The sequence below is a fragment of the Xyrauchen texanus genome, chromosome 47, assembly GCF_025860055.1.
Source record: "Xyrauchen texanus isolate HMW12.3.18 chromosome 47, RBS_HiC_50CHRs, whole genome shotgun sequence".
NCBI classification, from domain to species: Eukaryota; Metazoa; Chordata; class Actinopteri; order Cypriniformes; family Catostomidae; genus Xyrauchen; species Xyrauchen texanus.
Genome location: NC_068322.1, coordinates 14,181,685 through 14,193,982, shown reverse-complemented (window position 1 = coordinate 14,193,982; position 12,298 = coordinate 14,181,685). Strand labels below are relative to the sequence as shown.

Genomic DNA, 12,298 nt, shown 5'->3' with positions numbered 1-12,298 from the left:
CATAGTGGCTGACCATGAAATAAAAAAATACAAATTATTTGATCTTGTCATGTGTTAGTCATTCCAAGCCACATTGCTTGGCAGACAGGTGGTTAATTAATTAAATGAGCTGTTTCCTCACAAAGCGGTTTATTCAGTATTGTGAAGCATCTCCTCCATAGACATCCATTCAAAAAGAACAGCCTCTTGTCTCCTCACCAGTGTACCGCCATAGAATGTCTATGGAATGGCAGTGTTACGCTAATCTATGTTAACCTTGTAGGCTTCCCTATCAGAAGGGCTTTGATACTACCTCCTGAATGCTTGCAGGAAATGGCATGACACTTTGAGCCAGTACACATAGCACCTGAGTGAACTTGACACGATTTTCCTTTGCTAATGTTTAAAGTTGGGATTTTCTCCCGTCAGTATTCATAAGTGGCCAAACTCAATATTTCATCTTTGGAGAGTTGTTCTCTTTGGCAGAGTAGATGCTAATTTTTGCTTGCCCTTTGAATCTTTTTTGGCCTCTGCAGGAGGAATCCAGACTCCCAGAATGCACTGGGCCCGAAGACACCCACGAGCAGGCTGCTCCTCTGCCTCACACCCACAGTCAGTGTTCTTCCCCTCTGCTTATCTTTCTCTGTGTCATGCTCTCTACCATTTTAGTAACTTAACAGGATTACCATTTATTATCTTGTAATAATAGAATAAAATATTTTCACAGTGTAACATTTAAGGTCATTTTTTTGGTGATTTTTAAGAAATAGTTCACCTAAAATGTTTCATTCTGTCATAATTTAGTCACCCATAATGTGGGCTCTTTAATGAATCAATATAAATGGATGAGAAAATGTTTGTTTAAATGGCTAGAACAAAACACCCTCAAAGGTTTAAAAATGTCTCAGACATTAACTTGTACATTTAAGGGCAATATTTACCCCCGTAGATTTGATTTCAGACACTGGTTTGTAAAAACATATGGTTGGGTAAAATTACAGAATTTTTATTTTTGGGTGAACTTTTAATATGATGTGATGTATTTACTTGAACTTTGCATTTGTCATTCTATATCTAAATGAGTATTTACTCTGTCGTGCACATAGCAGTTACAACTTCTTTTTTCCTCCTAAAATGACCGAACAAGTCTCCCTCCCGCTTTCTCCAGATGACCCATCACTAAGCTCTGAGACACCCCATGAGCAGGTGACCTCAATCCCAGACCTCAGTTCATGTCCTGGACTCTCCTCCCTTGTTACATCTGAGATGATATCTCTCTCCACAGCTCAGTCTGAAGCAGATGAATTCATTTCTTTGACTGGAAGGTGAGGTGCAACACCCTGATTTGTTTTGTTTTTTTGCTTACACAATTTCCATACATCAACATTTGCTTGTTGATTTGCTCATTGCTATAAAGTGCTAGTTAATGATTCATCAAAATTAAATAATGGTCTACTTACATTTGAAATGCCACCCACAAACCCCATGATCACATTTGCTAGTCAAATGTGTGTTGTCTTTTCTGTGTGTGTGTGTGTGTGTGTGTGTGTGTGTGTGTGTGTGTGTGTGTGTGTGTGTGCGGGCGGGGGGGCGGTAATTTGTTTGTGTAGACTTATTAAAGAATTATTACTACTACCCAAATCAGCTTTGCATACTTGCCGTGCACCTGTGTATCCGGGCATGGACCGAAGCACCATCCGTGCTCTGCTGGGGCGTATTGAGTACAGCTGCATCCTCATAGTTCAGAAAAATGAAACAAAAATAAAGTGTCAGTCTTTTCTCTTTTCTCTCGGGCCAGGAGCCAACAGCAGTCTGCGGCCACAAACAGAGGACTTGAGGGAAAGTTTGCGGCGGCCACAGCGGACATTAGTGACTTACAGGTCAGTTAGAGGAAGCTGAGGAAACCAAGAGGAAGCTTGTTGCGTTTGTAGTGTTGCTTGCAATTTCTCCCCACTTCCCCTTCTGTGTTTCTCTGTCTTTCTAGTGTTGCCCTGTTCTCTCTTGTCACATTACTTTGTTAAAAACTTTGTGATCGGCTTCTCTGTGTCGTGAGAGAATAGCTCTTCTTTCTGTTGTGCCATAAAGGTGGGCCTGCAGTTGAAGGAGTCTGGATGGCGGTAAGCAGGAATGTACAGGATGTGCATAACATGTATAGGATGTGATCTTGGGCCATGTGTGTTTATTCTGATTGCTCTGTGTGTGTGCTGCTTTGCAAGAACCAGGAAAATCCATTAATATAAGTGCGCAAGATGGAAATCTGCCAAAATAATTTCGGTAAATATTATTTGCCTAATTGTTTGTCCAGAATCAGAGACAAACTACCGTTTGTATCTTTACTTTATGTACAAAAATGAAATGTGTGCAGTGCTTATTGACTCATTGTTAACTGTGCCTCATGAAAATTGTTCACTATGATAAGATGGAAGATATTCAGGTAAACTTGGAATGCAATCAAAATAAACTCCACTATCTGAGGGCTTTTTACATTTCGATTCATTCACTGTTAGCTAAAGTGTTGAGCTGTTTCAAAGCAGTAATACTTAGAGATCTGTCAGAACATCAGTGTAATGTAATGTTGTGCAATGTATCCAACTCTCAGATAAGGGCTACGAAGACTCGTCTGCAGCTTATGTTAGACCTGTGTTGTTTTATAGATATGCTTTACTATGGGTAGCTCTATGTGGCTTTTTCAATAGCCAATGTTGATATCTTAAGAGCAGGGTTGACCGAAATCCATATAATGCAATGGCGAATCAGACAAACAATATTGCTACATATAACACTGTTTACTTAAAATTCCCTAAAACAACACTAATTTTGTTTTAGAACATAATATTTTTTGGACTGCCACTGACATAAGGGGGACTACCAAATCTGTTAATCAGCCAAGCAGCGGTTATTAATTGTCTGTCTGATATATCTTTCTGCTACTACTTTTTACACAAGTAAGATATGATTACAGAAAAGCTGGCTGCTTTAAATAAGGAAATACAACAAGACTTTTTTGATCCCAGTCGGGAAATCCAGGTATTGCTAGATAATAGTCAAAGCAGTTAAAGAAATGTTCTGGGTTCAGTACAAGTTAATCTCAGTCTGCAGCATGTTGATTACCACGGAAAATAATTTTGGGGAAAAAAGCAAGAATTCTGGTTACAGTGAAGCACTCAAAGGGGACAAGTAAATGCATAAACATTAAAATACACACTATTTCAAAAGTATAGGCACAATTCATAAACATTAAACGTGTTACCATGGTTTTAGTGTGATTAAAAACAGGAATTTACTGACTTTGTAGCATTTACCTGATAGTAGATCTTATCAGTGTAACGTCATCTTGACAACGAAGTTGTAATATTGGATATAACTTTACAAGGTAAGTGAGTAAGGGATATTATCACTCTAAAATCATGTCAACATGTACTGTATAATGTTCAAGTCTTGTGGTTAAACTTTTAAAACGATGTGCATTTTTTGTTGACTGGACCCATTCTATTGTACAGTAAGTGCCTTACTGTAATGGCAATTATTTTTAATTTTTTTATAAATGATGGATGTATTCAATATCATACCACAAATGCTGTTGATTGAGCTTAACTTGTATTTAGCTCTGAACATTCCTTTTTAAAGTTTTTACTCCAGATCATTCTTCTTTCTATAATCTTCTATTTCCATTCTGCTTCTGTTTTATGAGTTTGATAACGAAACGTTTTGCTCGTTGGCTCTTTGTGATTTTTCACCAGTATGTTTGCAACCAGTATAGCACTGCCCTGCTGGATTTCACTCCCACATCTATGAACTCTGCCAGTACAAGTGCTCTCTCTACCTCCCTCTATTTTTATTCCTCTCTGTACCACTTTCTCTCTCTCTCTCTCTCTCTCTCTCTCTCTCTCTCTCTCTCTCTCTCTCTCTCTCTCTCTCTCACTAACACTCACACTCCCTCTCCCAGCCAGCTGTAGGGCTCTCACACACATTATGTAAGAATCTAGCACTTCGCTCTCTCTATTTGTATCAGAGTATAGCTCCCATATTTCATCTGACATGTCATGGGACAGGTATTTTGTATGTTGTGTGTGATGCTTTGCATATGACAGTACTTTTCAGAAGTGTGTGTGTGTACTGCTCTGAGTGTATCACTGGGTCATTAATGCAGTGTTGTTGTCATCTGTAGAAACTGAGAGAGGGCCAGCTATCTGAAGTGTCTGCAAATTCGGAGAGGTGAGTTTGTTGTCTTTACATAGCTTGAGTGGCATTCAGTAAATTCAGAAAGTTTACTCAAACATGAAAATGTATGTTATCTACACACCCTCATGTTGTTCCAACCCTGTATGACTTGCTTCTTTTTTTTCATGGAGCAGGAAAAGAGATATTTTGTTGCATGTTGACTGCTGTTTTTTGCATAAGAATTCAATACCGAACATTTTGCCAAACATCTCCTTTTGTGTTCCACGGAAGAATCAAGAATTTCATTTCTGCATGAACTTTTCATTGTTCAATGCCCATTTATTGTACTTTTAGTTAATTTCTTTGTGTTTAGTAGTCTATTGTTGCCAGTAGTGGAGGAAGAGGAGGTAATGCCTGAGGCAGTGGGACTGAACTCACCAGGTATAAGGAAGTAAACCTGAAAGAGTTTCCCTGTTGACACTGTTGCAGCGAAGGCTATGCCTCAGATAACTCTCTCTTGCTTCCCCTCTCTGAAGACAAATACAAATCAAACTGTACAGTGACCACACCTGGATCAAACCCAGCAGCCACAGATGACCAACCGAAGGATCTTTCTGACAAGTCAAAGGATGAAAGTGATCTTCCAACAGTCCCTGCTGCACACGGCTCCAGTATAGTGACTCTACCTCTGATTTACAAGCTCAAGAAGGTAAGAACTACTCATACCATAGAAGTATACAAAATAAAAAGAAATCCAGGAGATTGCAGCCATACATGCTGTTCCAGTTACCAGATCAGTTTATCTTAATCAACATTAAAACATGTCATCCGATGCTTTGTGTAAACCACAAGATCAGGTTTGCTGAACAGTGGTGATTTCTCAGCAAAGCCTTCTCTGCATATATCAACTAATAAATATTTTTTCATACTTTCATTCTCATTTACCTTTTTGCCTATGTGCAGTACTGTGCAAAAGTCTTAGGAACATAAAGTGTTTCACAAAAGCATTTGTCTTAAGATGTTTTTTTATATCTTCAGCTTTAGTGTGTCAATAGGAAATATAAATGTTAGACTCCCAGACATTACTTTTGCAAATAGAAAAGATTAGAATAGAAGAACAGGGAGCCCTGCAACAGATGTCATGGCCTTCACAAATCCCCCCACTGTACATTGTGTCAGTCTGAGATTATATAAAGAGACAGAAGCACCTGAGACAGCCTACATAGATAGAATAACTGTGGTGAATTCTCCAAGAAGCTTGGAACATCCTATCTGTCAACAACCAAGAAACCCTGTGTCCAGGTGTACCTAAGAGAATTGGTGCTAAAGGAAAAGGTGGTAACACCAAATATTGATTTAGCTTTTTTATGTTTACTGGACTTTGTATGACATTAAGTGATAAATGAAAACTATTTATTTCATTATTTTTGAAGACATCCTCACTATGCAACATTTTTCACAAGTGCCAAAATCCTTTGCACAGTTCTGTATTTCCAATCTCTTGCCACTCCTAATTCATCTACAAAGGAATAGGAAAAAACAAAAGTTTATCCAATCAGAATTTATTCCTCGATGCTTACATGCCAAAGTGTAACAACTGTTTCACAAATCACATGCCCAAAGCCATGCTCCTTAACCAAAGTAGAGCATGAGTCTGAGCTCCTCCCCATCAGTCCTTCATCATTTCTATAGATTCGCTCAACTGTGCAAGTGAATAGGCATCTAAAGTCTTACTGTTAGATTCAGGAGCCAATCAGATTGATTTATTTGTTCTTGGTGGGTGTGGTATTTATGTCCCAGTCGAGGCCTTCTAGCTGGCCTTGAGTGATGCAATCACACTTTAAATGATATATATATAATTTGTAAGCAACGAGCGTGAGATCTTGCTGATGAGTTGGCTGTCATCACTGCTGTTATTGCCATTGAGAAAGAGGTCTTTATGGATTTAAAAACCTGAGATATTCTACATGATCATGCTATTGATTAATTAAACAGGAAAGGAGGACTGATTTTCACTTCAAGTAAATTGGTTAGTGCTTTTTGCATTGCTATAGCAGCTTCTGGAGTTTTCTAACTGTAAATTAGGTTGCTTGAGCATTCAGTGTCAGATCAAGTTTTGAAAAGTAACCATGTACCCGGACGAAACAAAATGTATTGCAAACAAAATTTAAATCACAAATATTATTAGAGTGCTTTTTTTTGGTATTAGACCTCCTTGGTTCTGGCTTTCATGCGTGGACGTCAATTGGTATTATTAATTGACTGCCACAAAATGTGTGATATTCATACAGTGTCTTATTCATTGTGAAACTGTGACTAGACTTAAAATGCATGGGCCGTGGCTGGTACTGAAGGTTGCATGCTTGCGTGGGACATGAACAAACTATTCCTAAATTAAATGGTCCTCTTACAGGAAAAGACCCACAGTATGGAATCCATTGAGGAACAAAAAGCACAAGAGGACAGCAAGGCTTCAGTCACCACAGAAAAAGAAGGTAGAACTGTCTCATTCTCTACCTGTCTGACTCTCAGCTCCAATTCTACTTAAAGGGATATTTAACTACAAATTAGTTTTATGCTTTTAATTAACCTCATGTTGTTCGAAGTTTAGCAGAACGTTCAAGATGCATTCTTCTATATACTTAAAGTTGATGGGGACCTATGCCTTTCAGATCTTCCGTGTGTCTCGATCAGCTCCCTGTGTCATGAATCAGTATAGCCTGAAAATTTATTTGGGCACTGGAAAGGGTGTTCATCCACTTAACAATGGGCCACTTATGACTCAATCACCTACAAAATGTATACGAGCTCGCGCAGCGACTCGCGGCTGTTATTTATCAGTACCATTGCTGTATATATGACACTATCGTTCATTTTCGTTGAAGATATTCAAATGTACATTGTTATTATAACAGATAAATCCATCCATCCATCCATTCAACCGCTTATCCGAAGTCGGGTCGCGGGGGCAGCTGCTCCAGCAGGGGGCCCCAAACTTCCCTAACCCGAGCCACATTAACCAGCTCTGACTGGGGGACCCCGAGGCGTTCCCAGGCCAGTGAGGAGATGTAATGTCTCCACCTAGTCCTGGGTCTTCCCAGAGGCCTCCTCCCAGCTGGACGTGCCTGAAACACCTCCCTAGGGAGGCGGCCAGGGGGCATCCTTACCAGATGCCCAAACCACCTCAACTGACTCCTTTCGATGCAAAGGAGCAGCGGCTCTACTCCGAGCTCCTCACGGATGACTGAGCTCCTCACCCTATCTCTAAGGGAGAAGCCCGCCACCCTTCTGAGGAAGCCCATTTCGGCCGCTTGTACTCGCGACCTAGTTCTTTCGGTCATGACCCAACCTTCATGACCATAGGTTTGCCTTTCGGCTCAGCTCAGTTTTTGTGACAACGGTGCGATAGAGCGAATGCAATACCGCCCCCGCTGCCCCGATTCTCCGGCCAAACTCCCGCTCCATTGTCCCTTCACTCGTGAACAAGACCCCAAGGTACTTGAACTCCTTCACTTGGGGCAAAACCTCATTCCCTACCTGGAGTACGCATTCCATCGGTTTCCTGCTGAGAACCATGGCCTCAGATTTAGAGGTGCTAATCCTCATCCCAGCTGCTTCACACTCGACTGCCAAGCGATCCAGTGAGAGCTGAAGGTCACGGACCGATGATGACATGAAGACAACATCATCTGCAAAAAGCAGCGATGAGATCCCCAGCCCACCGAACCGCACACCTTCCCCACCCCGACTACGCCTTGATATCCTGTCCATGAATATCACAAACAGGATTGGTGACAAAGCACAGCCTTGGCGGAGACCAACCCCCACATGGAATGAACTCGACTTTGTGCCGAGGACCCGGACACAGCTCTCGCTTTGGACGTACAGGGATTGGATCACCCTAAGAAGGGACCCCCCCACCCCGTACTCCCGCAGCACCTCCCACAGTCTCTCCCGGGGGACCCGGTCATACGCCTTCTCCAGATCCACAAAACACATGTAGACCGGATGGGCATACTCCCAGGCCCCCTCCAGGATCCTTGCGAGAGTAAAGATCTGGTCCGTCGTTCCACGGCCAGGACGAAAACCGCATTGTTCCTCTTCAATCAGAGGTTCGACAATCGGCCGAACCCTCCTCTCCAGCACCTTGGAGTAAACTTTACCAGGGAGGCTGAGAAGTGTGATACCCCTGTAGTTGGCACACACTCTCTGATCCCCCTTTTTGAAGAGGGGAACCACCACCCCGTTCTGCCACTCCTTAGGCACTGTCCCAGATTTCCACACAATGTTGAAGAAGCGTGTCATCCATGACAGCCCCTCCACATCCAAAGCTTTCAGCATTTCTGGTCGGATCTCATCAATCCCCGGGGCTTTGCCACTGCGGAGTTGTTTGACTACCTCAGTGACCTCCCCCAGGGAAATAGAATCTGATCCCCCATCAGCCTCCGGCTCTGCCTCTACCATAGAGGGCGTGTTGGGATTTAGGAGTTCTTCAAAGTGTTCCTTCCACCGCCCAATAACCTCCTCGGTTGAGGTCAACAGCGTCCCATCTTTGCTGTATACAGCTTGGATGGTTCCCCGTTTCTCCCTCCTAAGGTGGCGGACGGTGTTCCAGAAGCACTTTGGTGCGGACTGAAAGTCCTTCTCCATGGCTTCTCCTAACTTTTCCCACACCCACTGCTTTGCCTCCCTCACGGCCGAGGCCGCAGCCCTTCGGGCCTGTCGGTACCTTGCAACTGCCTCCGGAGACCTCCGGGACAACAAATCCCGGAAGGCCTCTTTCTTCAGTCGGACGGCTTCCCTGACCACCAGTGTCCACCACGGTGTTCGAGGGTTACCACCCCTTGCGGCACCTAAAACCTTGAGGCCGCAGCTCTCCACCGCGGCTTCGGCAATGGAAGCTTTGAACATTGCCCACTCAGATGAATGTCATAAATAAAAAAATAAACATAAATAGGAGTGTATTTTAAACCTTTTAACAAATCAAATATTTAAAAGATTGTTTCACTTTCATGGTAATAATGAACGAAAGACATATCAAACAACATATCTTTTAAAGAGCAAATAAGGCTTGTACTTAAGAGTTTTACACTAATTCTAATGACACAAGAGACTTCAGAAGACATGACAACGTTTCTGGTAAGGGAACATAGTGAGCAACGATGCTCCCTGGTTTTTACTGTGCATTGTGGGATTTTTTTTTAGGGAGCGAGTGCTCTGTGAATGACTTTGCAATTGAGACAGCCCTAAAAATGGCTAACTCCTTATTCAGTGCCCTGACAACTGAACTAGGGAGCTGATTGAGACACACCCCTTGTCTTTCCTCTGTGATGTCAATTTCTCCAACTTCCTCAGATAACACATCTGTCATTTCTGAAAATGCCAGCAATTCCACCACCAAAGATGACAAGAACAGGTTATAATGCTTTGTGTACTGATTTGATATCCATAAATTTTTATCTGACTCAAGTATCATCACATGACTCATTTCAAATATTCATGTTCAAATTAATCTGAGATCTGCATTTTATCTGCAGACTGTCACCAAGTGACAAAGAGATTGAGGTGAGTTTATTTTGTATTGACTCAAGCTATTCAATTACATTTCATTTTGTAGACTGTTTCTGTTTCACAGTGTTCTTTAAGTTTTTTTCTGTTGTATGGGTCTATATGAAATGGCAACCTTATGCATGGGGTCTTAATAATGTAAAAGTACACTCAGTAATTTTGTTAGTTTGTTAAACTGTCTGACATGGCACTTTTAATGATGTGGATGCAGCAGCATGCAAAAACAATAGTTTTCGGTTACGTATGCCATTAAAGAAGAGTGCCATTAACAGTCAGCCGTGATTAATTTAGCAGTTAAGTGTCCAATAAGTTAACAGGAGGTTTTTACAGAGATAAAGAGAGTAGTATTTGGCAGGTTATTTAATCTCAACATGGTGGCAATTAGACAGCCCAGCTCATCTAATATGAAATGGCTTTAATTATGCTACTAAACTGAATGACTGGAGTCTCATGTCAGTGTACATGATTTTAATAATGTTTTTCTAGACTGCTTTTCATTTCATTACTGAGTGCACCTTTAAGATATGTTGGTAGTTCATAACTACTGTAGGCTAACCCAGAATCTGTAATTGTTTTAATTTTTTGATTGATTGTTGGAAAAATCTGTCAAATTGACTTAAATATGTAATAATGTTTTAAACAGAGTTAAACTAATCTCTTCTTGGTTGTTGAATTAACCAAAATAATAATGAACATTCTAGGGATGAATTTTGTTAATGAAGGGTGTTGGAATTCTGCACAGATTTTGAGCAGAAATAGTCATCACCACTTATTGAGTAATATACCATTATTAGTATCAGCTGTTTTGGAGAAGGATTCAAGTATATTTACTGTGCAGTTTGGCTGAAGAAGCAAGTTCTCTGGTCTCTCAGTGTAAAATGTTTCATATGTGTTTACTGTGTGCTCTCCTGCCAGGCTGAGTTCCACCGTCTTTCTCTGGGCTTCAAGTGTGACATGTTCACCCTAGAGAAGAGGCTCCGCATGGAGGAACGCTCTCGGGATCTAGCCGAAGAGAACGTCCGCAAGGAAGTGACCAGTTGTCAAGGCCTACTGCAGGTTTGTGTCATTTCATGCATACTCTGCTGGTGCAGACATAAAATCAGTAGTTTATTTAGAAAATACATTTAGTGTGTGTATTTCAGGGTTGTATTTTCTCATTGCAAGCTGAAATTGCATTGCATAGGCTGAATACTGTATACAGAGTTCCCTGTCATCGAAAACCTGGAAATATTAGTGAATTTAATGTGTTTTCCAGGCTTGGAGTAAAACTTGATGCATTAAGGGCATTTGTAAGAAAATAGTTCTTTCAACCTTTCAAAATCCGTCTGAATCGAAACTCCATACCCAGAAATCACAAACATCTGGTAAGGTCATGGAAAAGTCATTGAAATTCATTTGTCTAAAATGGTGAGACCATTGTGTTATATAGGCCCTGATTTCACAGTGTGAGGAGGATAACCAGTCTATGGAGATCATTCATCGCTTGCAGAATAACCTGGAAGTCCTCATCCAGTCCATGACCAGAGTTTCTAGTCGTTCAGAGATGCTTGGGGCCATTCATCAGGTCAGTGTTAACACCTAATTTATTAAGATTCTTCAGAGTGCTGCTAAAAGGGCCTGCTAAACACAGTAGCTTGTTTGTTTACCTCAAAGTTTTTTCAAATGTGTAGGAGAGCAGGGTGGGTAAAGCGGTGGAGGTGATGATTCAGCACGTAGAGAACCTGAGGAGAATGTACACCAAGGAGCATGCAGAACTTTTAGACCTCAGGGAGAACCTCATGCCGAACGAGAGGTCCTTAGGGTCCCACATTGAGAGGGGTAATACTCATACGTACACGTATACACTCAACAGGATTACAGAACAGGGCTGAAGGGGGTATATTTAATATGAAACATATATTTGCAATGATTTTGCTGGAGATATGAAATAAAGAAGTTTTAAGTATAACAGTGATTGTAGTGCGTTTTTCATTTGGCCATTAAGTTTCTCAAAGACCATGTCAATAGTTTCACAATTCTTCCTTGTCTTGTGACTCGTGAGTCTAGAAGCATTAAGACACCGGCCTTAGAATGGGTATGTTCAATACATCTCTGTGAATGAGCCCAAACCTTCTGTTTAAGTAAATTTCTTTAAAACATTAAAAACATTTAAAGTGTTTATTTAAGTCCCCTCGTGGCATTTTACATGCATAAGTGTTTTAGGAAAAAATTTATGTCAGTAAATATTACAGATTACTATTGCATTTCTTTACTATACAATAGTGAAACGTATGATATAGCCTTCTTTCTTGTGTTTAATTAGTGGAAAAACAGTGTGAAAAACATGACATTTTGAATCTACTTGTCAACAATGGCTGTTTGGTTGAATTCATTGTTTTGTTTTGTGCTTGCAGATGATTTTAGGAACAAGAAGCATTCATCCACACAATTTTTCAAAGTGAGTTAAGGCACAAAAACGCAGCATGTTAATTGTCACACAGAGCTCAATTTTACTGTATGTTTTGTCCTAAGGTCACTAGCCGACGCATTAGTATAGCTGCCCTGCCCCGCAGCAGTGGAGGACACACCCATTTTGACATGGTGAGGAGTC

At 41.0% G+C, this 12,298-nt stretch overlaps 1 protein-coding gene across 1 annotated transcript in view; it reads left to right on the top strand.

Moving 5' to 3' along the window:
- lrmp (lymphoid-restricted membrane protein) overlaps positions 1–12,298 on the top strand; it is a 33,881-nt gene that overhangs the window by 16,712 nt on the left and 4,871 nt on the right. Inside the window, exons 18-31 of the mRNA XM_052121144.1 lie at positions 516–591; positions 1,148–1,304; positions 1,778–1,859; positions 4,148–4,194; positions 4,514–4,581; positions 4,677–4,849; positions 6,554–6,635; positions 9,496–9,556; positions 9,678–9,705; positions 10,624–10,764; positions 11,138–11,272; positions 11,379–11,526; positions 12,102–12,145; positions 12,220–12,288. Of these exons, the coding sequence (XP_051977104.1) occupies positions 516–591; positions 1,148–1,304; positions 1,778–1,859; positions 4,148–4,194; positions 4,514–4,581; positions 4,677–4,849; positions 6,554–6,635; positions 9,496–9,556; positions 9,678–9,705; positions 10,624–10,764; positions 11,138–11,272; positions 11,379–11,526; positions 12,102–12,145; positions 12,220–12,288 (1,311 nt within the window). The remainder of the gene's footprint in view (positions 1–515; positions 592–1,147; positions 1,305–1,777; positions 1,860–4,147; positions 4,195–4,513; positions 4,582–4,676; positions 4,850–6,553; positions 6,636–9,495; positions 9,557–9,677; positions 9,706–10,623; positions 10,765–11,137; positions 11,273–11,378; positions 11,527–12,101; positions 12,146–12,219; positions 12,289–12,298) is intronic.